General features: G+C 42.3%; 1 protein-coding gene across 9 annotated transcripts in view; it reads left to right on the forward strand.

Annotated features, from left to right (window-relative positions):
* Nucleotides 1-7,770: 7,770 nt before the first annotated feature.
* Nucleotides 7,771-23,450, forward strand: part of LOC127959182 (histone deacetylase 4) — a 37,495-nt gene continuing 21,815 nt past the window's right edge. For 2 of the 9 annotated variants that reach the window (XM_052558191.1, XM_052558198.1), the window contains exons 1-3: nt 7,782-7,851; nt 9,256-9,372; nt 16,896-16,958. In XM_052558191.1, coding sequence (XP_052414151.1) covers nt 9,351-9,372; nt 16,896-16,958 — 85 coding nt within the window. In that variant the 5' untranslated portion in view covers nt 7,782-7,851; nt 9,256-9,350. Of the gene's footprint in view, nt 7,852-8,354; nt 9,164-9,255; nt 9,373-16,895; nt 16,959-23,450 lie in introns of all 9 variants that reach the window. The other 7 variants (XM_052558192.1, XM_052558190.1, XM_052558189.1 and 4 more) reach the window with 7 other exon arrangements.

A 23,450-nucleotide genomic window follows, 5' to 3' on the forward strand; every position in this document is an offset into this window, starting at 1 on the left:
GGTCTGACGGCGGCATGTTTTGGGTGAATTCGAGTGTGTTTGAGAGAGGAATTATACAGGATTGTGTGGGCGTTCGCTGGATGGAAGCCCATCGCTGCCTCGCTATACAGAATGAGAGCTGGAGATGCTCACGCTTTATTCATCCAAAACAAAACTACTGACACACAGAGGATAGGAGAAACAATGTTCAGAATTCACCTCACTGACACGAGCCGCCGGTTCACATCGGCCGGAGACCGAATCTGTCCCTCTGCTGATGTGGTGTGTGAGGCTCAGAGACGTTTTGACTGAATTCACAGCTCAAAGGTGCTGCTGTGCTGAGTGGGAGGTTTGTCGTCTCGTGCCTTTGTCCCGCCGTGACCTTGATTGGCAGGAAACTTCAGGATCTAAAAGATTCCTGCAGAAACCATGGCAACCCGAGTAGAGTAAATGATGAGGCTCAGCTCAGGAGGACAAATGCTGGTCCAGATCCAGTGCTGGGCTTCCTTCAGAGCAGCTGCATCCATCGCCATCACAGATCCTAAAAGAAAGCTCTAGAGTTCATGACTGTCTGTGTTAGAAGCGTATGCAGTTTGAATGAATCGGGTCAGAAAAGAGCAGCTCAGGAACTTTCCCTTTCACTCAGAACTACAAGTCAGTTTGGAAATGCTCGGTCTCTTTGTCACCAGACAACAGATCAGCGTTATGGTCATCTGCGTGGCAGATCCCTGCAAACAAGCACCATTCAATATGAACTGCTTACTGATACAGACGTTTTTACGAAGATTCCCCGTCGTTATGTTTCTCAATGTCATATCTGGTGGTGGCCCAAATTCAGCATGACACTGATCAGATGCTGACGTTAGCTGTAACTGCTCTCGAGCAATTTAGTGTCTGTACAGCTCACTTATTGCTGATTGTAAAATATATTTTCTGGTGTGCTTTCGCTTCAAAGTTACTGGATTGAGTGCAGCAGCGAGCATCTCTCCAGGGCAGGAGTGTGTGGGCTGTGAGGAGACTCTGACCATAACGGAGGCCTTGACACCATTCCTTTGCTTTCAGCATTCTTTCCTTAGTCACAGTGTTTGTGAGCTTCGCCTGCACTGCAGCAGCTGCATCTCTTCTTCTGACTCACACATGAGCCGTTATCTCCTTTCTCTTCTGCCAGTCTCCTTGCCGCACTCCTCCTCACGCTGTGCACCTCCTCACACCACACTCCTCCTCACACCACACTCCTCCTCACGCTGTGCACCACCTCACACCACACTCCTCCTCACACCACACTCCTCCTCACACCACACTCCACCTCACGCTGTGCACCACCTCACACCACACTCCTCCTCACACCACACTCCTCCTCACACCACACTCCTCCTCACGCTGTGCACCACCTCACACCACACTCCACCTCACGCTGTGCACCACCTCACACCACACTCCTCCTCACACCACACTCCTCCTCACACCACACTCCACCTCACGCTGTGCACCTCCTCACACCACACACCTCCTCACACCACACTCCTCCTCACACCACACTCCTCCTCACACCACACTCCTCCTCACACCACACACCTCCTCACACCACACTCCTCCTCACACCACACTCCACCTCACGCTGTGCACCACCTCACACCACACTCCTCCTCACACCACACTCCTCCTCACACCACACACCTCCTCACACCACACTCCTCCTCACACCACACTCCACCTCACGCTGTGCACCACCTCACACCACACTCCTCCTCACACCACACTCCTCCTCACACCACACTCCTCCTCACGCTGTGCACCACCTCACACCACACTCCTCCTCACACCACACTCCTCCTCACGCTGTGCACCACCTCACACCACACTCCTCCTCACACCACACACCTCCTCATGCTGTGCACCACCTCACACCACACTCCTCCTCACGCTGTGCACCACCTCACACCACACTCCTCCTCACACCACACTCCTCCTCACACCACACACCTCCTCACACCACACTCCTCCTCACACCACACTCCTCCTCACGCTGTGCACCACCTCACACCACACTCCTCCTCACACCACACTCCTCCTCACGCTGTGCACCACCTCACACCACACTCCACCTCACACCACACTCCTCCTCACACCACACTCCTCCTCACGCTGTGCACCACCTCACACCACACTCCTCCTCACACCACACTCCTCCTCACGCTGTGCACCACCTCACACCACACTCCTCCTCACACCACACTCCTCCTCACGCTGTGCACCACCTCACACCACACTCCTCCTCACACCACACTCCTCCTCACACCACACTCCTCCTCACGCTGTGCACCACCTCACACCACACTCCTCCTCACACCACACACCTCCTCATGCTGTGCACCACCTCACACCACACTCCTCCTCACACCACACTCCTCCTCACGCTGTGCACCACCTCACACCACACTCCACCTCACACCACACTCCTCCTCACACCACACTCCACCTCACGCTGTGCACCACCTCACACCACACTCCTCCTCACGCTGTGCACCACCTCACACCACACTCCTCCTCACACCACACACCTCCTCACACCACACTCCTCCTCACACCACACTCCTCCTCACGCTGTGCACCACCTCACACCACACTCCTCCTCACACCACACTCCACCTCACACCATGCACCTCCTCCTCCTTGGAGGCAGCTGTGGCCTAATGGTTAGGAAGTTGGACTTGTAACCTGAAGGTCACCGGTTCAAGTCTCGGTGCTGGCAGGAGTTGTAGGTGGGGGGGAGTGAACTAAGAGCGCTCTCTTCCACCCTCAGTACTCATGACTGAAGTTCCCTTGAGCAAGGCACTAAACCCCCAGTTGCTCCCTGGGTGCTGGATCTATAGCTTCCCACTACTCCGGGTGTGTGTTCACTTCTCACTGCTGTGTGTGTGCACTTGGATGGGATAAATGCAGAGCACCAATTCTGAGTATGGCTTACCATACTTAGCAAATGTCACGACTTTCACTTTTTCACTTTCACACACCTCCTCACACTGCACAACATTCTCTTCACACCGCAATTCTGCATCTCTCACTCACTCAGAAGCATCCATGAGCACGGTGAAATTGTTGAGCTGAAAAGGGTTGAGAATATCAGCGTGTCATTTATATATTCCGGCGAGATCCGATGCTGATGAATAGTCATGAGTCGCTGCCTCTGCATACTGAACACTTCAGAAGGATGATGTGTTTGTAATAAAAACACACTCCAGCATCTGTCCTGTTGACCGAGTTCACATTCAGTGCCGTTTCTCTCACTATTCTTTTATTGTCAAAGCATTGTGCATTTGTTTTTTATTCACTTCTTCAGAATGTTTTAAGCTTTAACCCACATCACAAGATGCACAAACCCAATTTACTGATAGCCTTGATTTGTTGGCGTAAAGCACAATCCATCTGTTGTGTCTGCTGGAGTTTACAGGTAATAAACCACTACTGGACTGAGTAACACGGTGTCTGAGCCTTAAACCACCCTCAGGACCGACTGAGACCAGCGGCCGTCCTGGAGCAGTGAATGATAGATGTAAAGAGCTTACAGTGAACACTAGATCATTTCATAGTCCAATCATTATAAAAACAAGGATCTGAATGCTCATCACTTGCTCTCGATGTGCCTCAGGCTTCTGCTGCGATAGGAATCGATAAACACTTGTATATACACTGACATGCCTCGCTAAACTGATTTGTGTTTATTTTTACTGCCAATAGAGTGACCTCGTGAAGGGTCAGCTGTTGCACCTTGGGACTGCTGTGTTTTTAGTTGTGTATGTTAAACGAATGGAGACTGAGAGTGGTTTGAACAAGAACTTTTGCCATGAACAGTGCTGTTGCCACGGCAACAAATGGAGCGCTTAAGCAGAGAGAGCTTGAAGAGTTCTTCACCAACCCATCCATAACCAGGTCCTGTGTGTGTGTGTGTGTGTGTGTGTGTGTCCGTGTGTGTGTGTGTGTGTGTGTGTGTGTCCGTGTGTGTGTGTGTGTGTGTGTGTGTGTGTGTCCGTGTGTGTCCGTGTGTGCTAGCTGTACTTTAGGTAGATACATGTTTCCAGTTAAATCTGACCTAACCCCCTCCAGGGACATTTGTGCACGTCTTCAGTTGTAACATTAAAAATGCAGTTTTGTTAGTGTTTGTGTTTGCCTGTGGTGTGTCTTAATTCAGATAGGTGTGTGTGTATGTCATTAATTATCAGTGTGAACTGAGTGTGGGTGGTTAATTGTGTGTTAGGTGGGTCGCGCTGGCGCTCGGTGTTGAGTTGGGTTGTAATGCGCTCTGACACACATCTAGATTGTTCGTTTAGACTAATTGGACAGAAAAAAACATCCTCAGTTGAGCTGATCTGAGTAATTTGACTGATTGTTCATTATTTGTTGTTTGTCATCTAATTTCAGCAGTGAGCTCTGAGGCCTGAGTGGCTCTTTCTTCACCTTTTCGGAAACTTTAGCTGATATTGAGTTCTGAGGAAGATCTTGAAGATGATGATGAGTCATTGGTGAATCATCGTTGATGTCCTTAATGGTCTATTTGAGATGCAACAGCTTCATAAAAACAGGACAAATATATGATGAATATGAAGTGAAATTAAATGTATGATGAATAAATATGAATTGAATGTGGAAAGTTTCTTTTAGTGTTATTTTTCGGTCTGCAGTCATTGTATTATGTGCTCATTTGTAGCGTTTCATCTCCAATGAAAGACTAACCATAGACTAAAGGTGTGTGTGTGTATTATTGTGTCACTTGCATTATTTACATTTTCAGTGTGAATTTTATTTGTCTAACGCCGCTGGCTGCATGTCAAGCTAAGGTACACCAACACAGACAGTATGGTCTGTAAGTTAAATACATGCATATTCTGTTTAGTTGATTTTAGGTTTGTTTCAAAGCTGTTCCAAATGAACTGTAAATGATCTGTCAATCATTGCAACTCACAGGTGTTAGGTTCAAGCTCCAGTGTTTCATAATGTTGGTCTATAGAACCATTGAGTCTTTTACATGGAGTTCAGAGGCTTACAGATGGTGCAGATACTGTACTGTCAGAGTCCTGAAGTTTCTGTTTATTTGACTTGAACGTGCGTTTGTTCATTTTTTCCAGACGAGGGCAGCAGAGTTTTTCCTAACCGTCCTGATTAAACAGTGAGTTCACAAAGTCATGACTGGCTGCATTACAAATGGCTTATACATCTCGCAGTTATTATAATACAGACAGAACGTGGACAGTCTCTTTATTGACATCTCTATAGTTGTTATACCATTATTTGAGTATTTTGGTTGAAGCTGAATTGTAACTGTACAAATCCATGTTTATTCTTAATGTGGGTGCCGATCTGGAATCAAATCAAAGAAATGAAAATGCGGTATTATTTAATTTAAATGCCATAAAAACTGGAATGTGTTGATGAGTGGAAATGACCCTGAGCTGAACATCCGGCCGGCATCTGCATGATGTGCTGAAGAAATTTCTTGATGAGTGTTGTTGCATGCAGAAAAGATCAATACAGAATAGATGTATTACAAAAATCATGAGGTCAAATTTGTATTTGGTTCTTATAAGTCTGAACTGGAACAAGAGCTTGAGATCACACAGATATTACCATCTGAAGGAGGGTTCAGCATTTACCATAAGTGACCATCTGCAAAGGCCTCCAGTGATCTTTATTTAAGCTCTTGGTGCATACAGAAGATCTGTGGAGTTGCACAGGCTGAAGCAGGCCCGGCTGCAGGATGAAATGACTGAGGGGGCATGTGAAATTGTTAAGGGGGCTTAACTTTATTACACCATCAAAATGCTTTGATGGCTGTCATGTTCATCAGCTGTACTTTCAATCACACTTACAGTGTTCTTTTTGTGGTCTGAAATACGCTGCATATACTTTCTTATGTCCATTTTTAATGATATTAATGATAATTCACATTTTAGCTGAAACTGAATTGCTGATAATATCACATGTTCAGATATTTGCTCGATGGACACCGAATGGCGCGGGGTTGGATAAAACCACGCCCCTTGCTTTAAATTTAAACAACTGTATTTTCCATGTGATTTAAAGCTGCGGTGGGGAACTTTTGATGCTCTAGCGGTTAATAAACAGAACTGCTTGCGTCTTGCTGAAGAACATCGTAGCCGGAGCTACTTCTCTCTGTTTATGTCTATGAAGAATCACAAAGGTACTGGGTTACTCCGCCGCGGTACCCCCGAAGCAATCTAAAATAGTCCCAATATAAACACTTATTATAGGTGCACCCTAGTGATTCAGGACAAGCTAAAAACACGGTTTGGAAAATGGATTCATGGTGTACTCGCTTATTATGTTCATTTTTCTACATTTTGAAAACAAAGTTACGGACCGCAGCTCTGATTGGTTATTTTTTACCGGGAGCGAAGGAGTTTCTGCAAATGGCAATAGGACACTGGGAGGAGCCAGAGGAGCTTGATTTTTTTCAGATTAGCTGTCTTATATTCTACTGTCAGGACATAATGACAGGTTTAATAAATATGTAAAAAATTTTTTTACTAAAGTTCCCTACAGCACCTTTAATACCCACATCAGGAAATCACACAGCCAAGCCAGCGTCATTTATTATGAATAATTAACCCTTTCACACTAAAGTTTAAAATATTCTAACTGATTAGATTTTTTCAAGATTTTACAAGTCGACAGTTATTTTAGAACGTTCCCCCTTAATGTTTCCATGGCAACGCGTCATATTTGTCACGTGAAACACAGCAGCCACAATAACTGTATAACAGATGTAGGCTATCCTTCATTTCGTTTTTCATTTTTTATTCGAAATATTCACAAACTTACTTACCATGTCATCAACTATCCTATATGCCGATTCTCAAATATGTGTAAGTGAGTGTGTTTGGTCGTTTTAAAATCTTTATAACAATAGAGTAAACTTTATAGATAGCCTACTTCCACTGTGTTTATCTGATTTTAAAAACACACGTCGGCAAATTACATTTGAATAGATTGTTTTTGCTGCTTTCACAGACTCCAAATGTAGCCTATTGTTTTACCAGTGCTTACGTGTAGCCTATTTAAATGTATGAAATCTAGAATAAACATTATGAGGTTGAAAACACTGCATAGTTGTGATATGACAGAGCTGAGCTCGTCCGTCTCTGGCTCAGCGCCAACCAACGCGACACTAGCACTTGCTTCCACAGACATCAGTGTGTATTTTACAAACTCCAAATGTAGGCTGTTATTTTACCAGTGCTTATGTGTATTTAAATGTCTGAAATCTAAAATAAACATTAAGAGGTTGAAAACACTACATAGTTGTGATATATGACAGCGTTGAGCTCGTCCGTATCTGGCTCAGCGCCAACCAACGCGAAAGGTATTTGAATCTGGCAGTAATGTCACGAGTCACACTGAACATTCTAAATCCCATGGGGATAAGGTTAAATTATTATTTAACTCAAAAGGTTTACCATTTATTTTTAACCACGAATACAAAAATGAAACAGAGGGGGCACAAGTCAGATCTGAGGGGGCATTGCCCCCTTTTGCCCCCTCGTGGCGCCGGGCCTGGGCTGAAGTGTCAGACTCAAAGGGAGTAGAATCATCCGTCACTCCGCCGTTAATCTCTATTCGCACCCATTACTAAATACAGGACGCGCTGAAGATATATATATAAAATAAAATAAAATAAAATATCAATAGTATTATTGATCGCCACGATCAGCGTGACGTCACCGCGCGGGCGGTCCGATGTTCCCGCCTCTCAGACAGTCTCGCCACACGTGATTCCCAGTTAAAGATCCAGTATGGCGGAGTCTGTCAGACGGTGTTACGGACGGCGGAGGAACTCAGATGGCTGCCGTTAATCAGGTGAGCGAACACCGGACACCAACAGCATCACGAGCTGCTGCTGCTGATAATATGTCGCTGATGATCTACAGCAGCCTCCGTTAACGACGACCGGAAAGATTTAGAAAACCTCATCTGTCGAGATCAGCGGTTAGGAGGGAAGCAGTTTGGACTGGTATCGTGTGATTGTTGTGGTCAGTGATGGGCGGGTTACACAGCAGCAGCCCGGTTTTGTGAATGAGGTTGAGGGAGGATTTCCGTCACACACAGACACACACACACACACACACACACACACACACACACACACACACACACACACACACACACGAGATGTTGAGATGCGGTGGCGGTTGTTTTAGGATCAGATGCCTGACAGAAGGAGCATAGATGGAAGATCAAAGCTCTAGCTAATGTTTAGTGCGTGGGTCATATGCTGCTGTAAGGAATCTTCTGTTAGATGTGTCCTGTTTGTTTAGATGTCGATTCAGGAGATGGCATATGGTGCTTTATTATCTATTTAGGCTTCTCTGTCTCGCTTGAGGGACAATGGAAGAAGCCCTGGAGTGAACATAATGCCCTCCTCAGACTGTCAGGAGATCAGCAGACAAGCGCTTGATGACTGACCCCCCCGGCGTCCGTCTGGAGAGAGCAGACACACGGGTCACTTCTGGAGGAGACAGAAACACACAAGACCTGATGATGGTCCAGAAGACCCTGAGATCACTGCAGATTCAGATGGTTTTATTGGCACGGGGAAATATGCCAAAGCATTAATAACACTATACATACAGATTCACAACATATACACACACACAAACTAGACTCAAATATAGACAGATAGGAATATAACGTACTTGGTAAATGAAATGTTTTTCAATCTTATAAAGTTATTCAGTATTTATAAAGGTAGATGTGTCCCGCTGGATGCTCTTTTTTGATTGACCTGGTCTTCTGTAAAAAAAAAAAAAAACATATATTGTTTAGCAAACACATTCAGTGTCGTCGTCCATATGAAATTAGGCTTATAATAAATCAGATCCTTTTATATGAACAGAAACTGACTTTTGTTTGTGTGTGTGTGCGCGTGTGTGTGGTTGCATTGCCCTTTGAACTGAGGAAGTAAGCCTGCGGTTTTCTTTTCCACTGGCAAATGCGGTTGTTCTACAGCTGCTCAAGAATGTGTCCATGAGAAAGGTCTCTTCTGAATATGTGAAACCATTCATAAATTCGATTAGAGATGCAGAGCTTCATCTTAATGTATTGAAGGACTTTGACAGCAGTGTCTGATGCTAATCTCATTCTTCATGAAACGATGGCAGACGTGATGCAGGTGAAGTTGCTCTCTCTCACTGATGGTTTGTGTTTGTGAGTTCAGTCTGTCAATAAGAGCTGTAGTTCATGGATCTCTGTGTTTTCTAACAGCTGCTGGCTGGATTTGTCGAGACGAGGAGCAGAAACCGCTGCTGTGCTGGAACTAAATCTGAAGTTTTGAGAACGCATCAGCCGCTGCAAACATCATGACGTCTCCGAGTCATTCAGGTACATGTCTCCGTGCGTTGTGTGATTGTGATCATCTGCTTGTTCTAGCTGTGATGTGTTTGGTTCTTCTGCTGGACACAGTGTGTAATGAGATCTGTGAGCGGATGAAGAGACTTCAGGCTCTTTGTGTTAGAAAAGGAGCAAAAGTGGTCTCAGCCTCTTCGCTGATGTTAGTGTAAGAGTCTCATCTTCTGGCCTGAGCGCTGGTAATCCTGGGTTCATTTAATGATGTAATGGGTTTTCAGCACAGATCAGCACAGCGATCTCAAGCACGCATCAGAAACCCTGCTGTAGTTCTAAAGTGGTAATTAAGGACGTTCGAGTATGTTAATGAAAACAATAACAGTAACTATCTGAAATTAACAGCAGTATCTACACAGTAAGTATCCTACATTCAATACAAACACAGATGATACAGACATCAGCATTTAGCTTCTGTTTCTGAATTGTGTTGAAACTACAGAGAACTGGCCTTAAAGCTGCAGTAGGGAACTTTTGTAAAAAAAAATATTTTTTTACATATTTATTAAACCTGTCATTATGTCCTGACAGTAGAATATGAGACAGATAATCTGTGATAAAATCAAGCTCCTCTGGCTCCTCCCAGTGTCCTATTGCCATTTGCAGAAACTCCATCGCTCCCGGTAAAAAACAACCAATCAGAGCTGCAGCCCGTAACTTTGTTTGTGTTCAACATGTAGAAAAATGTATATAATAAGCGAGTACACCATGAATCCATTTTCCAAACCGTGTTTTTAGCTTGTCCTGAATCACTAGGGTACATCTATAATAAGTGTTTATATTCGGACTATTTTAGATTGCTTCGGGGATACCGCGGCGGAGTAACCCAGTACCTTTGTGATTCTTCATAGACATAAACAGAGAGAAGTAGTTCCGGCTACAATGTTCTTCCGCAAGACGCAAGCTGTTCTGTTTATTAACCGCTAGAGCGTCAAAAGTTCCCTACCGCAGCTTTAAATGAAAAGATTAACTGTAACATGTGAAATTAAAGGCAATAACTGCACAGTTCTACAATCCACACAACACAATCAACACACATTCAATAAGAGGTTTCTTGATCAGCATTCAGTATTTGTTTTAGTTTTTAGATTTGGTTTTAAATAAAAAAAAGGTTTTTGCCAGTGAGACTAAATAAAAGTATGCTATATAAATACATTATTCCAAAATGTTAAAATCAAATAATGTTGGTGCGAATAAAACAAAGATGAGTTTCATTCATCCAATTAAAAAAAAAATTAGAGTAATGATTAACATCTATATTTTATATAGTTAAAAAATATATAGATGTGAATCATTACCCTAAAATGTTTTAATTGGATGAATGAAACACTTTTTTTCAGTGGGCTTAGCTACAGCAGGTGATTTTTAAATCAAATTAAGTCGATGTAATTTTAAGGTTAAATAAAAATAATCATCCTATACAGAACTGACGTTTACTTCTTGCTTCTCAAACCTGTATGCAAGTTATACTTTACACAAAAACAACAAAAAAACATTTCAGTTTTGTCACAGTTTAGTCCGTTCTAACACGTGAGAAGTTGATGCAGTATTAGTTCGTGCAGCTTTAGTGCGCGCAGAAAAGGGGCTTTTATTTGCGCGTGAGTAAATCAACGGCTGTTCACTTCCTGCTCTCTGTGCTTCAGACTAGACATAAGATTTATGGCCGGTCAACCGGTGCATCCCTATTCGTTTTGATTTGTCCCTTAGCTTTGTTTTAGCATGGCTATGTCCTGTGGTTAGCATTAGCATCCTTTCAGTTTGTGAAGATTTAATACACAATTTATGAATTAAGGAATAGTTTATGAATTTAATGTCAGTATTTTCTCTGTTTTTGTCCTCTTTGTTTAGAATTTTCCTATTTCTAAGAATGTTCTTTATTGTTTAACAGAAATAGTTTTGCTTCTCGCCGTTTCAGGTGCTTAAGATCCTGTATGATTTGTATGATCTGTAGCAAACATGTGGACTCCCATCATCCATCAGGGCTGGACAGACTGTGACAGACCAAGCGGCGCTGACTGTCCTGTTTTAATTAGTCCCATCCCTATTTCTGATCCGTTTCTCATGTTTATATTCATTGGAGGACTGAAAGGCTGCTCCGTGCTGCAGCAGATTAACTTGCTGCGATTAATAGATCCAGGTGTATCCCGCACGTGTGCCGCACAAACAAGTGTGCCGATAGTGTCTGTCCCTCCAGAAGACAAACCCCGATCCGTCCGGAAGCTGTTTGCTCCTCTGTAAGACTCTGAACAAAGGAAGGCTTCCCAGCGCCTGAGCCTCGTTTGCAGATCACGCATGGAAGCGTGCTGATTTTAATTGCGGTCGGTCCGGACAAGACTGAAGCAATCCATCGGGATGAGCAGCCGAGAGAGAGGAACAGATACTGGATGTTATGCCAACATCTGACCGGTCCAATTACAGTCTACACAGAACCACCTTTTAGCATTTCAGGCATTTTTCTGTGTCCGTTCTGAACATTGATGTAAAGATCCTAATGATATCAGATCCTGTTGCTGTACACATGATGATTGCTGTCTGGTAATGAATGAACAACAGATCTTCTTTACACACTGATCAAGCAGATTATTGTGACAGTACCGCAGCCAATTCACAGAAATATATTCTTCCATTGTATCGGTGCTCTAGCAACGTGTTACTTTAGAAAAACAGTGGTCTCAGGGTCAATATAGTTCATAATATTTATTGAATATATTGTGCATTTTTTTGTGGTGTTGATGGATAGAGGCTCTGTATAATGTGGTGTGAACAGACACTGAGTGCTGAATCTGAAGCACAGGATGGTTTTAAAGCTGCTGGATGTTCTGTTCCTGGGGCAGGAAACTCTGATTATTATTAGCAGACCAGAAAACTACTCCCTTTGACAGAAAGAGAACCGCTCAGATGCTAACCCTGGATCTGACCCAGATCAGTGAGCATGCTCTCATATATCACCATTACTGTTACTGCCATGTGTTTTTCCAGGATCTTTTTGATCCTGCCATTGTGTGATAAAAACATCATATATAGCACTAACAGTTTATTCACATCTCATGATTTTCAAGAGTGAAATCTGCATCTGGTATTCCTTTGTGAGCGTTTGTCAATAAAGCAAAACATTTAGCATTTAGCGAGTGGTGTTATAAGTGACATGATAATAGTTTTCTTGTTCTTGTTGTGACTAGTGTCTTCATTACAGAATGTGGAGCTGTTCTAGATCTGTTCTAGATCTGATCTCAGAATGCATGTTTGAATGCCTTTGAATGGATCTTTGGAAAGTAAATGGGTGTTGGCCACTGCTTTCTGCATTTCTGTCAGAGCTGAAGCCTTCGCCAGAGTTTGATCCTGTCTGAGGTGACGTGGTTTCTCTCTCATTGTAGCCTGCTAACAGACGCCGGTTGAGTTTAAGCACTTGTGTGAATAAAATAACTCAAAGATTTAACTTTTCACATGAACATGGCCACTCGTGAAGATGTGATGTCATTGCAGATGTGAGAGTGTACAGGGTGACCAACAGTGGGGTTTGGGTTAGCTTTAGCCTGTTGAGTTATTTAGCCTTTTTTATTGTAGACCTTGTAGACAACCAGAGTTGTGTAGACTAGATTGTCTCTAGTATATAAGCTAGTCCTTTTTTTGGTCAGGAAAAACTAGGGGTTAAACTTAAACTCTTAACAGAGAACAAGGTGTGGAGGATGCTGTCGTCAGCTGTGTCTCATTTAGACTAAAACACGTTAGCATCAAGGTTGTGTGTGTGTTTGTGTTTAACCACAGCATCAGCACATAATACTGTCTCCAGCAGCTAACATCATTGATTACTGCTCTCAGTAGATGGCTCTGCTCTGTTCTGCTGTCCGTTTCTAGACTACAACAAGGCTAACATGTAGTTTTATTGTCTTGTGGTTTTCTGAAGGTGCTTAGCTCAATGAAACCGAGCTCAGGTTTGATGCCTGTTGCTCTTCGGGGTGTTTCCTAACCCCAGCTCTCTTATGTACAGCGCATTGGCATGCAAACTGATCCATTTAGTCATCTTGGTTTAGAAAAACCACATCATGTCATTTTCACGTATCAATTTCAGGCTATGTGTGTTTCTCATTCAAGTTTAAACATTGCATTTCCCATGCAAATTACACATCCACAAATGTTTTCGATGTCTGTATGGTCTAGGAACAGAGAAGCAGCTTTTGTATGTTCTTGGTCTGGGGCTTCACCTTAATGAATAGAAATGCACTCAATTCTGGAATAATGTGGTAAAGGTTTTTTTAACCTTCGATTAATAGTGCCTTTGTGTTTCGCATGAGTGACTCATTTGCTCAGACCGCTGTATAAAATGCTTTTTTCACGCTGTGCATGTGTTTGTTGCAGTAGATGAAGTGTGCTGATTTGGAGTTTTACGTTGTATTTTACTAACACATCTTGTGCTCATCCTAACCTCTTCGGTTCATCAGCAGACTTGTTGTTCAGAACGTGTCCGAGAGCAAACACAATCTGTCGTGTAAACCGCAGCGGATCTGAGCACATGGGCTGCGTCCTGCTAAAAATAGACACACACATATAAACAGAATTCCCTGATGCTCGCTGCGATCGGTCCTCATTAGATCAACATCAAAGCAGCTTCCTGGGGTTGTCTAGTCCTTAGAAATTTCCCAAAAATAGAAGCTTGTGGAGGATTTGATGCCCTGGGGATATTGCCTGCTGTTTTTCTTCCTTTCTGGATGGAAACCCGAGTCAGTGTTCTGCTGTTGCATTACAAGCTGTGTGGTAAATAGCAAACTAATGAATATATCCAGAGATTGAACTGAGATTGAGTGTATTGTGTTGAGCGTCTCAGTGGAAGTGTCTGCTTGCATACTGATGATGCCCACTGCTCTGGTTCAAGCCTTTTCTTTCATCTCTCTCTCTCTCTCTCTGTCTCTGTGTCTCTGTGTCTCTCTCTCTCTCTCTCTCTCTCTCTCTCTCTCTCTCTCTGTCTCTGTGTCTCTCTCTCTCTCTCTCTCTCTCTCTCTCTCTCTCTCTCTCTGTGTGTCTCTCTCTCAAATTCAAATTCAAATTCAAATGAGCTTTATTGGCATGACTGTGAAACAGCACAATGTTGCCAAAGCAATAAACAGTGAACAAGTTATACAGATATATAGATGTACAGATATGTAGATAAAAAAAAAGAAAAAAAAAGAAAGAATAATAATAATAATTATATTAAAAAAAAAAATTAAAAAAAAATATTCATGTCAATATTGTACATATATAATCACAAAAAAAATTAGTGGATACAGGGTAAATATTTACAGAGAGCATTGCTGAAGAACAGGAGTTTAGTTTTTGTCCCTCATGATGTGACAGGAGGACACGTACTGCGCTGCGAGCTGGACACACTTTTCTTTCTCTCCCAAAATATAACTGAGTTTGTCTATGTCGCTTGCTTGCCTGAATTCAGGCACAATTTGAGCTATTAGGGTAAAGTAGTGGTCTCTAATGTGTTCATATTTACTGCAGTGTGTGAGGAAGTGCAGCTCGTCCTCTACGAGTCCCTCTGTGCAGTGAGGACACAGTCGGAGCTCTCTCTCTCTCCAGCTGTGTTTGTGTCGGCCCGTCTCCACACACACACACACACACACACACTCTCTCTCTCCAGCTGTGTTTGTGTCGGCCCGTCTCCACACACACACACACACACACACTCTCTCTCTCCAGCTGTGTTTGTGTCGGCCCGTCTCCACACACAGACGGTGATCACTCAGACGATACTTCGTCAGGAGCTTTCTCTTACTATAGTCCTTAATTTTGATCAAGTAAGGTGCCAATTGATAGCTAGTCTTTAATCTATAGAAGTATTTTAATTTGTTAATTTGTTCTACTTTGATCTGCCAATCATGGATGTATTCTTCCTGGGTTAGTTTTCCAATTTCTTTAACTTTTGCGTGTCTTAATTGAATGGTTGAGCGGAGTTGGTGTTTTTCCACTAAATGGTGCATGGGGTCACTCTCTGGGTGTCCTGTCCTGTACATAAGAGCGCAGTGATGGTAATCATCTGTCCGTGTGTCTGATAGATGGAACCAGAACTTGGCTGTTCTCTTCTGGATTTCTGCTAGAAGAGGGAATCTGCCCAGTTCTGCCCTGCAGCCGAGACTAGGGGCGTTTCTGTCAAGTCCCAGGATGTTCTTGCAGAACTCCAGGTGGAACATTTCAGTGGGTCTTTTATCCCAAGATGTGTAATTTAATTTAAATTTGGGGCCCCAGATCTCACAACCGTATAGAAGAATTGGTTTGATGATGCTGTCGAAGATTTTTAGCCATAATTTAATAGGTGGGTTGAATTTGAACAAAGATTTCCTAATAGTGTAATAAGCCCTGCGTGCCTTATCAGTCAGATGTTTTATTGCCAGGTCAAATTGACCAGAAGCTGAGATAGTGAGACCCAAATAATTATAACACGTCACATGATTAAGAAGTGTTCCCCCGATTGCAAAACTATATTTTTTGTCAGTAATGCGAGGCTTTTTCTGAAAGATGATAATTTTGGATTTCTCCATGTTGATTGGTAAGGCCCAGTCTCTACTGTAATCTTCTAATAGCGAGAGGCTTTGGTGTAGCCCCTCTTCATGAGGTGACAAGAGCAGAAGATCGTCAGCGTACAGGAGACATTTGATTTCTCTGCCCTCGAGGGTCAGACCAGGACAAGGGGACTTCTCAAGTGCTGATGCCAGTTCATTAATATAGATATTAAACAGAGTCGGGCTGAGGCTACAGCCTTGACGCACTCCTCTGTTCTGACTGAAATAATCAGTCCGTCTGTCGTTGATCTTGACACAGCATTTGTTCCCGTTGTATATGTCCTTTATGATGTCATATGTCTTTCCTCCTATTCCGCTTTGAATCAGTTTTAGAAAAAGTCCATTGTGCCATACTGAATCAAAGGCTTTTTTAAAATCAATGAAGCAGCCAAATATTTTTCCTTGTTTTGTTTGATGAACATATTTGTCTATGAGTGTGTGGAGTGTGTAAATATGATTTGAAGTTCTCTCTCTCTGTCTCTGTGTCTCTCTCTCTCTCTCTCTCTCTCTCTCTCTCTCTCTCTGTGTGTCTCTCTCTCTCTGTCTCTGGGGTTATTTATATCCGTTTCGAGCTGTGTTAGGCTGCTGTAAAGAAGTGAAAAGCCTTTTCGTGCCGTCTGTAATTACTGTCTGCTGCAGTAGAGACGAGGCAGTGCTTTACTGCTCACTTACACTGTTATTTACCGCACTACCGCTCAGCTGCTGACCCTGGACTCATAATAAAGGTCTCGATACTTTAAAAGCTGCATGATTGTTGAAAGGAACAGTTTAACATGCCAAAGTGTAACTAACAAATAGCCAGGCATCACTGTTAGAGCAGGAGAAATCCAGTTTTTCCTTCACCGCTTTACAGAAAATATGAAATATTTACGATTTGTGTGTTGATTTCAAAACATGTATTTCCACAGAATGACTCTGGAGAATAGTTTGCCATTGAGTCCTGTTCTGTCTCTGTCTCAGACTCTCAGATGGACCAGACTGTGGAGCTTTTGAAGCCGTCGGCGTTTGAGCACATTCCCACAGGTAACTGTCTAATCTTCATGAGGATTCTCCAGCAGGAACACTGCAGGGTGGACACAAAACATGCTAAATACAAATTAAATGGTAACAAATGTAGTGGATTGGTAGAATAGCCATATAAATGAACTTTTCTGACTGAAGGAAACACAGCCTAAATTTCTAGTTGTTCATTGTCAAAGGCTGTGTGAGTCCAATCCAACTGCATGGCATTCTTGCACATGAATGATATATGGTGTATTAATTTCATCCGTGTAACGCCTGGATTTAGTGCACTGAATTATAGATTAGGTCTTAAATAGCTTACAGAGATGGAGACAGAGGTGCATTACTGTTTCAAAACAGCAGTGTGAAAATTACTGTAATTATTTTGTCTCTTTGTTCAAGCTTTACATTGATTCCTCAATGTACAAATGAAGCACAAGATCATATTGTTTTGAGGATGCTCCTCAGTGGTGTGTGTGATTTTTGTGTTTCTGTTTGTGTGTGTGTTTCTCTCTCTGTGTGTGTGTGTGTAAACAAAAACAATGGGTAGGGAGATGTGTTTGCAGCTGTTGCAGCCATGCCCTTAATTATACAGAACGTTAAGGCTTAATATAATTTAAACAGATGAGTTATAAAAAATTCACCTCCCTCACAGTTTTCATGAAGTGCAAAAATAGCTATATTGTTTGTACCAAGCTGTAAACATTTTTTTTCTGCTGTTAAGTTGGGCATTTTAACATGGTGAAGTCTATGGGACTGATTTCATTTTGGAGACTTCCTCTAGTGGCCAGTCGATGAATTACAGTTTAACTCACTTCATTGTTGGCTTCACACGAGAGAGCGGGAGCTTGCTGCATGGACAGAACAGAACTGAACATTTTAAATGGTAGGGTGCTCCGATCACGATCGGCCGATCGTTATGCGCATCTCGTCAGTAAAGCCGGTTTTCTAATCAGCGGTTAATTCCATCAGGTGCGTGATTTCTCATAGAGCAGCTGTTACTACACAGAGCCGTTGTTAATAGAGAAGATGGGCCAATAAACGCTGAAAATTAACGTGATTTGCGCATCTTCTCTATTAACAACGGCTCTGTGTAGTAACAGCTGCTCTATGAGAAATCACGCACCTGATGGAATTAACCGCTGATTAGAGAACCGGCTTTACTGACGAGATGCGCATAACGATCGGCCGATCGTGATCCGAGCACCCCTATTAAATGGTCATTAAAGGGGGGGTGAAATGCTCGTTTTCACTCAATCTCCTGTTAATCTTGAGTACCTATAGAGTAGTACTGCATCCTTCATAACTCCAAAAAGTCTTTATTTTTATTATATTTATAAGAGAAAGATGGTCTGTACCGATTTTTCCCGGAAAAACAAGAGCGCCTAGAGGCGTGACGTGTGGGCGGAGCTGAAGAACCACGAGCGCGAGTAGGCTTTTGAGTTGAGAGCGTCTGGAAGCTGTGACACAGATCCAGAGGCTGAAATGTACATGTGGAAAGTGCAGTTTGATGACAACATCGCATGTTGTTTACTTGATGTGCTTGCGCGCCGATAGCTAAGTTAACAACACAGAGATATTTGAAGCAGTTTTACTCACCGCCTGCGGTTCCAACACACGATCGTGACCCTTTTTCGTTGGGATTGCATTATCCTTAAGAAATAAACGATGTGCAAACCCGGCGTCAAACTCGTCCTTGTTTGTAAAACAAGCATCTTCGAAATGCAGGGAACAAACACAAACACTTGCACAACTCCGTTGATGCTCTGTAAAAATAAACTCCATCCACTGGTCCCTTAATGCTGTTTCTCTTTTAATCTGTGCAGGGTTGTCTTGCCCTGGCAACCAAAAACACACTTCTTTAGTGACATTTGGCGCCGCTCTCGCTCTGATCAGTGAAGTCTGTTGTGCTCTCAGTGCTCTGCTATACGGGAGCGCGCTCTTCCGGCAGAAGTGCCTCAGGACCCATATAAGGAAATTCCGCTCCATCTAACGTCACACAGAGCCATACTCGAAAAACACTTTCCCAAACTTGTGACAAACCGGAAGAGGTTTTTTTGGAACAAAAATACTCCTTCAAACGTACAACTTAATTTTTGAAACTTTGTCCATGTTTAGCATGGGAATCCAACTCTTTAACAGCGTAAAAAACTCAGTATGTTTTTTACCCCTTTTAACTGTTATTTTATTGTTCCATTTAATATTTGAAATTTGCTGCCATCCAATTAGGAATTCCAGTAGTACGGCTTACTAACCAGCGAGTGAAATGCCCACTCAGCTGAGCTCATCAAAACAACCTGGAGCCAGTGCAAGGAGATTTTTTTATTTTTTTATTAAACCTTTATTTAACCAGGGAAATAATCACATTGAGATAAATATCTCATTTACAAGTGAGCCCTGGCCAAGGTAGCAGCACACAATATACACAATATACATAACTACATAAAACAAGTTACACAACACACACATATACAGCAATAAAGCAAGATTAAACGTTAAGAGCAAGTACAGACAGATTTGAATGTTTGGTTGAGATATAACTTGAACTCATTAATTGAAATAAGTACATCAAGTTTCAATGATCTTTGGATCTCATTCCAAGCAGCTGATGCGCTATAAATGAAAGCAGTTTTTCCAAACTCTGTCTTCATTAAAGGAACATTTAAAAGAATATATCTACTTGAACGTAGATTATACCCTTGACTATTAAAAGTTAATAGACTATTCATATATTGAGGAAGCTGGCCAACTAATGCCTTATACACAAGTATGAGCCAGTGCTTGTACCTTCTTATATGAAGTGAAGGCCAACCTACCATTTCATACAGTGCACAATGATGAGTGTGATATTTTGTGCAAGTTATAAATCTTAGAGCAGAGTGATAAACAGAATCTAATGATTGTAAGAGGGCTTTAGTGGTATTTCTGTAAAAAACATCTCCATAATCTAAGATAGGTAAGAAGGTAGATTCCACCAGCTTTCTCCTGGCTGACTGTGAAAAACATGCACTATTCCGAAAATAAAACCCCAGCTGCAACCTTAACTTAGACAACAAGGAGATAAAGAGAGGTGTGACATGGGCTCTTTTGGGCTTGTCTGAGACCATTTGTGCTGCTGCATTCTGAATCTTTTGTAGAGGTTTGATTGTGCTTTATGGAAGTCCAGCCAGAAGAGCATTGCAGTAGTCCAGCCTAAAAATGACAAGGAGTTGTGCAGCATGCTCTGTTAGAAAGGGCCTGATCTTTCTGATGTTGTGCAGTGCAAACCTGCAAGATCAAGCAATATTTGCAATGTGGGCTTGAAGGTCAATTGGTCATCAAAGATTACACCAAGATTTCTGACTGAGGTTGATGGGGTAATTGTAGAATATCGTAGCTGGATGGAGAAATCGGCTTCAGAGTTGGAGTGACAGGGAAGACAAGAAGCTCAGTCTTTGCCAGGTTGAGCTGTAAGTGATATTCTATCATCCATGCTGAGATGTCCTCCAGGCAGCCTGAGATCCATGCAGTTACCGTTGGATATTGGATAGTGTATATGGAGAAGAGGAGGGGTCCCAGAACTGATCCCTGAGGAACCCCAGTGACAAGTCGATGTGCTTTGGAGACCCCCCCCCCCTCAGGACATCCTGATAGACCTATCAGTGAGATAGGAATTAAACCAGAAAAGTGGAATCCCTGTGATGAGAGGACAGACAGAAGGATCTGATGAACAGCAGGCAGAGGAACACACGTGCGATATCAAAGATTACATTTAGCTGATGTTTTTATCCAAAGCGACTTACAATTGCTATATATGTCAGAGGTTGCACGCCTCCGGAGCAACTAGGAATTAAGGGTCTTGCTCAGGGACACATTGGTGTCTCACAATGGATTCGAACCCGGGTCTCTCACACCAAAGGCATGTGTCTTATCCACTGCGCCAACACCACCCGCTTATGATTGACCGTATCAAAAGCAGCTGATAGATCCAGAGTAATAAGAACTGATGATTTGGAATCCGCTTATGCAATCCGCAGGGCTTCCGTGATTGACAGTAGCCCAGTCTCCGTTGAATGACCACTCCTGTAACCTGACTGGTTAGCCTCCAGTTTGTTGTTCAGGGATATAAACAATGATCTCTTTTGATGGTTTTTGCTATGAATGGGAGGAGAGAGACAGGGCTGTAGCTATCTGTAAGAGAAGTGTTTAATGTAGGTTAAATCCATATAACCAACCAGCATTGGACCATCGCGCTGGCACCTCATGTGCACAGGCACAACATATTTTTGCGGCATCCCAACTTGTTCATTATTAAATTAAAATACATTTAAAGCAACAAATACAAAGTTACAGTGCTCTCTTGTACCAAACTTGTTGTGTGTTTAGTGAGCATCACCTCACTCATATAGCCGATGTGAAGGATGATGTTTTACATTGATGAAAGTACAAAGCCTGTAATAAGTAATATTTTAGCATCCAAATACGTTGGGAATATGTAAACATTTGGATTCCTGCTGAATGAGAGAGTTAGGCATCAGTTTGACCTTAAATGTATTTGTTTTTGGATTGATGTTTTTATAGCCTAAACACATAGTGTTAACTTTTAAAGGAATTGTTGTGGAGAGGAACTAATAACTGTGTTTATAATGTTTGTAAATATTTTGCTTTACCTACTGGCATTTTAGCCTACATTATTGTATTGTAATGTATTAGGGCTAATAAAATGCAATGTGAGCCTATACACAACTACAAGAAGCGTTTTTTTTTTAACAATGCAGCAAACATTAAAAAATATATACTTTAATTAAAAATTATTAATATTATTAATTAAAAATACTTTAATTTCTTTAGTGTTGACAGATTTTTTCTTTTGTTTAATAGTCTACATTTGGCAAAAATCTAGAAAAGATTATGCTTTATTGGCTGTGACTAAGCACAGTGGGTTATAAGCTAATGTTAACAGATCTCTTCCTGTTTTTTTTTCTTTTTGAGTAAAGAAAATGCTGTACTTATTATTATTATTATTATTATTATTATTATTATTACAATAATTTTTTTTTTTTTTTTTTTTACAAAATAATGTTATTAACTATTATTTCTTCTTGCCAAACCGGTTTCAGAACAGTAGTAATACAAAGGAACGCAGGAATAGAGATGTTAAAATATTGATTCTGCTCAAAGTGAACTAATGTAATTTGGCCTCGTTGCCAACAAAAGCAGCACCGCACACAATAAAGTAGTTCAAGTTTGTCTGCCGCGCTGCTGAGGAGGTTCACGTCTTGGTGAAATCTCTCGTGTCTCACAGCTCATCATCAGAAAAAAAACAACACAATCTGCAGATCTCTGTCTTTGCACTTTCCTGCAGAAGTTAACATTTTACTTTCTATGCTGTTCTAATGGCTTGTTAATGACGTGCTCAACAGTTTAGCCACTTGTTTAGTTTCCTCATTCTTAGTCTTTACAGATCTCCTGGCAGAAACGAGATCGACCCTCGCCTCATCCAACAGCCATTAGTGCTAATGAGCAGAGAGCAAACCATCAGGAACACGCATCAAAACTGTTGGTAGACATTAAATGCTGTGGCATTGTGGGCCTAAAATAGCCCAGTAATATGAAATGACATGGAGCTCATAACCAGGAGAGACCGAGACGAGGAAGACTGCATGTAGCATTTAGCAATTAATTTGACAAGATGTCTGGTGGAGCCCATTAGTCAACACAAGGGATTGTTCTGCGTTGGAAACAGTCAGACTGTTACGCAACATGACCACCAACATCCTAGACAGCCCCAAAAGATTAACTGATTCCAGTTATTTGTGTCCAAATTAAGTCCTGTTTGAGTGTCATGGTCTTCCTGATTTCAGATCAGTTATGTTATATTTTAGATGCTGTTGCTGCTGATTAATCATTGATCTCTGAGAATCTGTGAAATAGTCTTGAATTGGTAACTTGGTAATTTTTTGGATGAATTAGATGTGTTACTCTCAACCTTTTCTGAGGATGGTACTCCCCTAGTTATGCTGGGAGATTTCAACATCCACCTAGATATAAACCTCTGTATGCTGATTTCCACACTCTGATGATCCCAACCAAGTGTCAACTTCTGCTACTCACAAATCAGGCAACCAGCTGGACCTTATATATACGTGACACTGCTCTACTGATCATGTTCTGGTTACTCCACTGCACACGTCGGATCACTTCCTCCTCACTCTTAACCTCAACATGGTCCCTGACACATCACTTACCCCTCCATATGTCATCTTTCGACATAACCTATGCTCACTCTCACCCGCCTGACTATCTGCAATGATTTAATCTTCACTTCCTTCCCCTAAACTGTTAGCATCTTTTGATCTTTTGATGCTAACTGTGCTACTGATACTTTCTGCTCCACTCTTACATCTTTAGACACTTTTTTCCCCCTTATCTTCCAAGCCAGCCCGTAACACCCCTTCTGCCCCTTGGTTATCTGATGTTCTACGCGAACACCGTTCTTAGCTATAGCTGCTGAAAGGGTGTGGCGCAAATCCC

Source organism: Carassius gibelio, chromosome B6, assembly GCF_023724105.1.
Source record: "Carassius gibelio isolate Cgi1373 ecotype wild population from Czech Republic chromosome B6, carGib1.2-hapl.c, whole genome shotgun sequence".
Lineage (NCBI taxonomy): Eukaryota > Metazoa > Chordata > Actinopteri > Cypriniformes > Cyprinidae > Carassius > Carassius gibelio.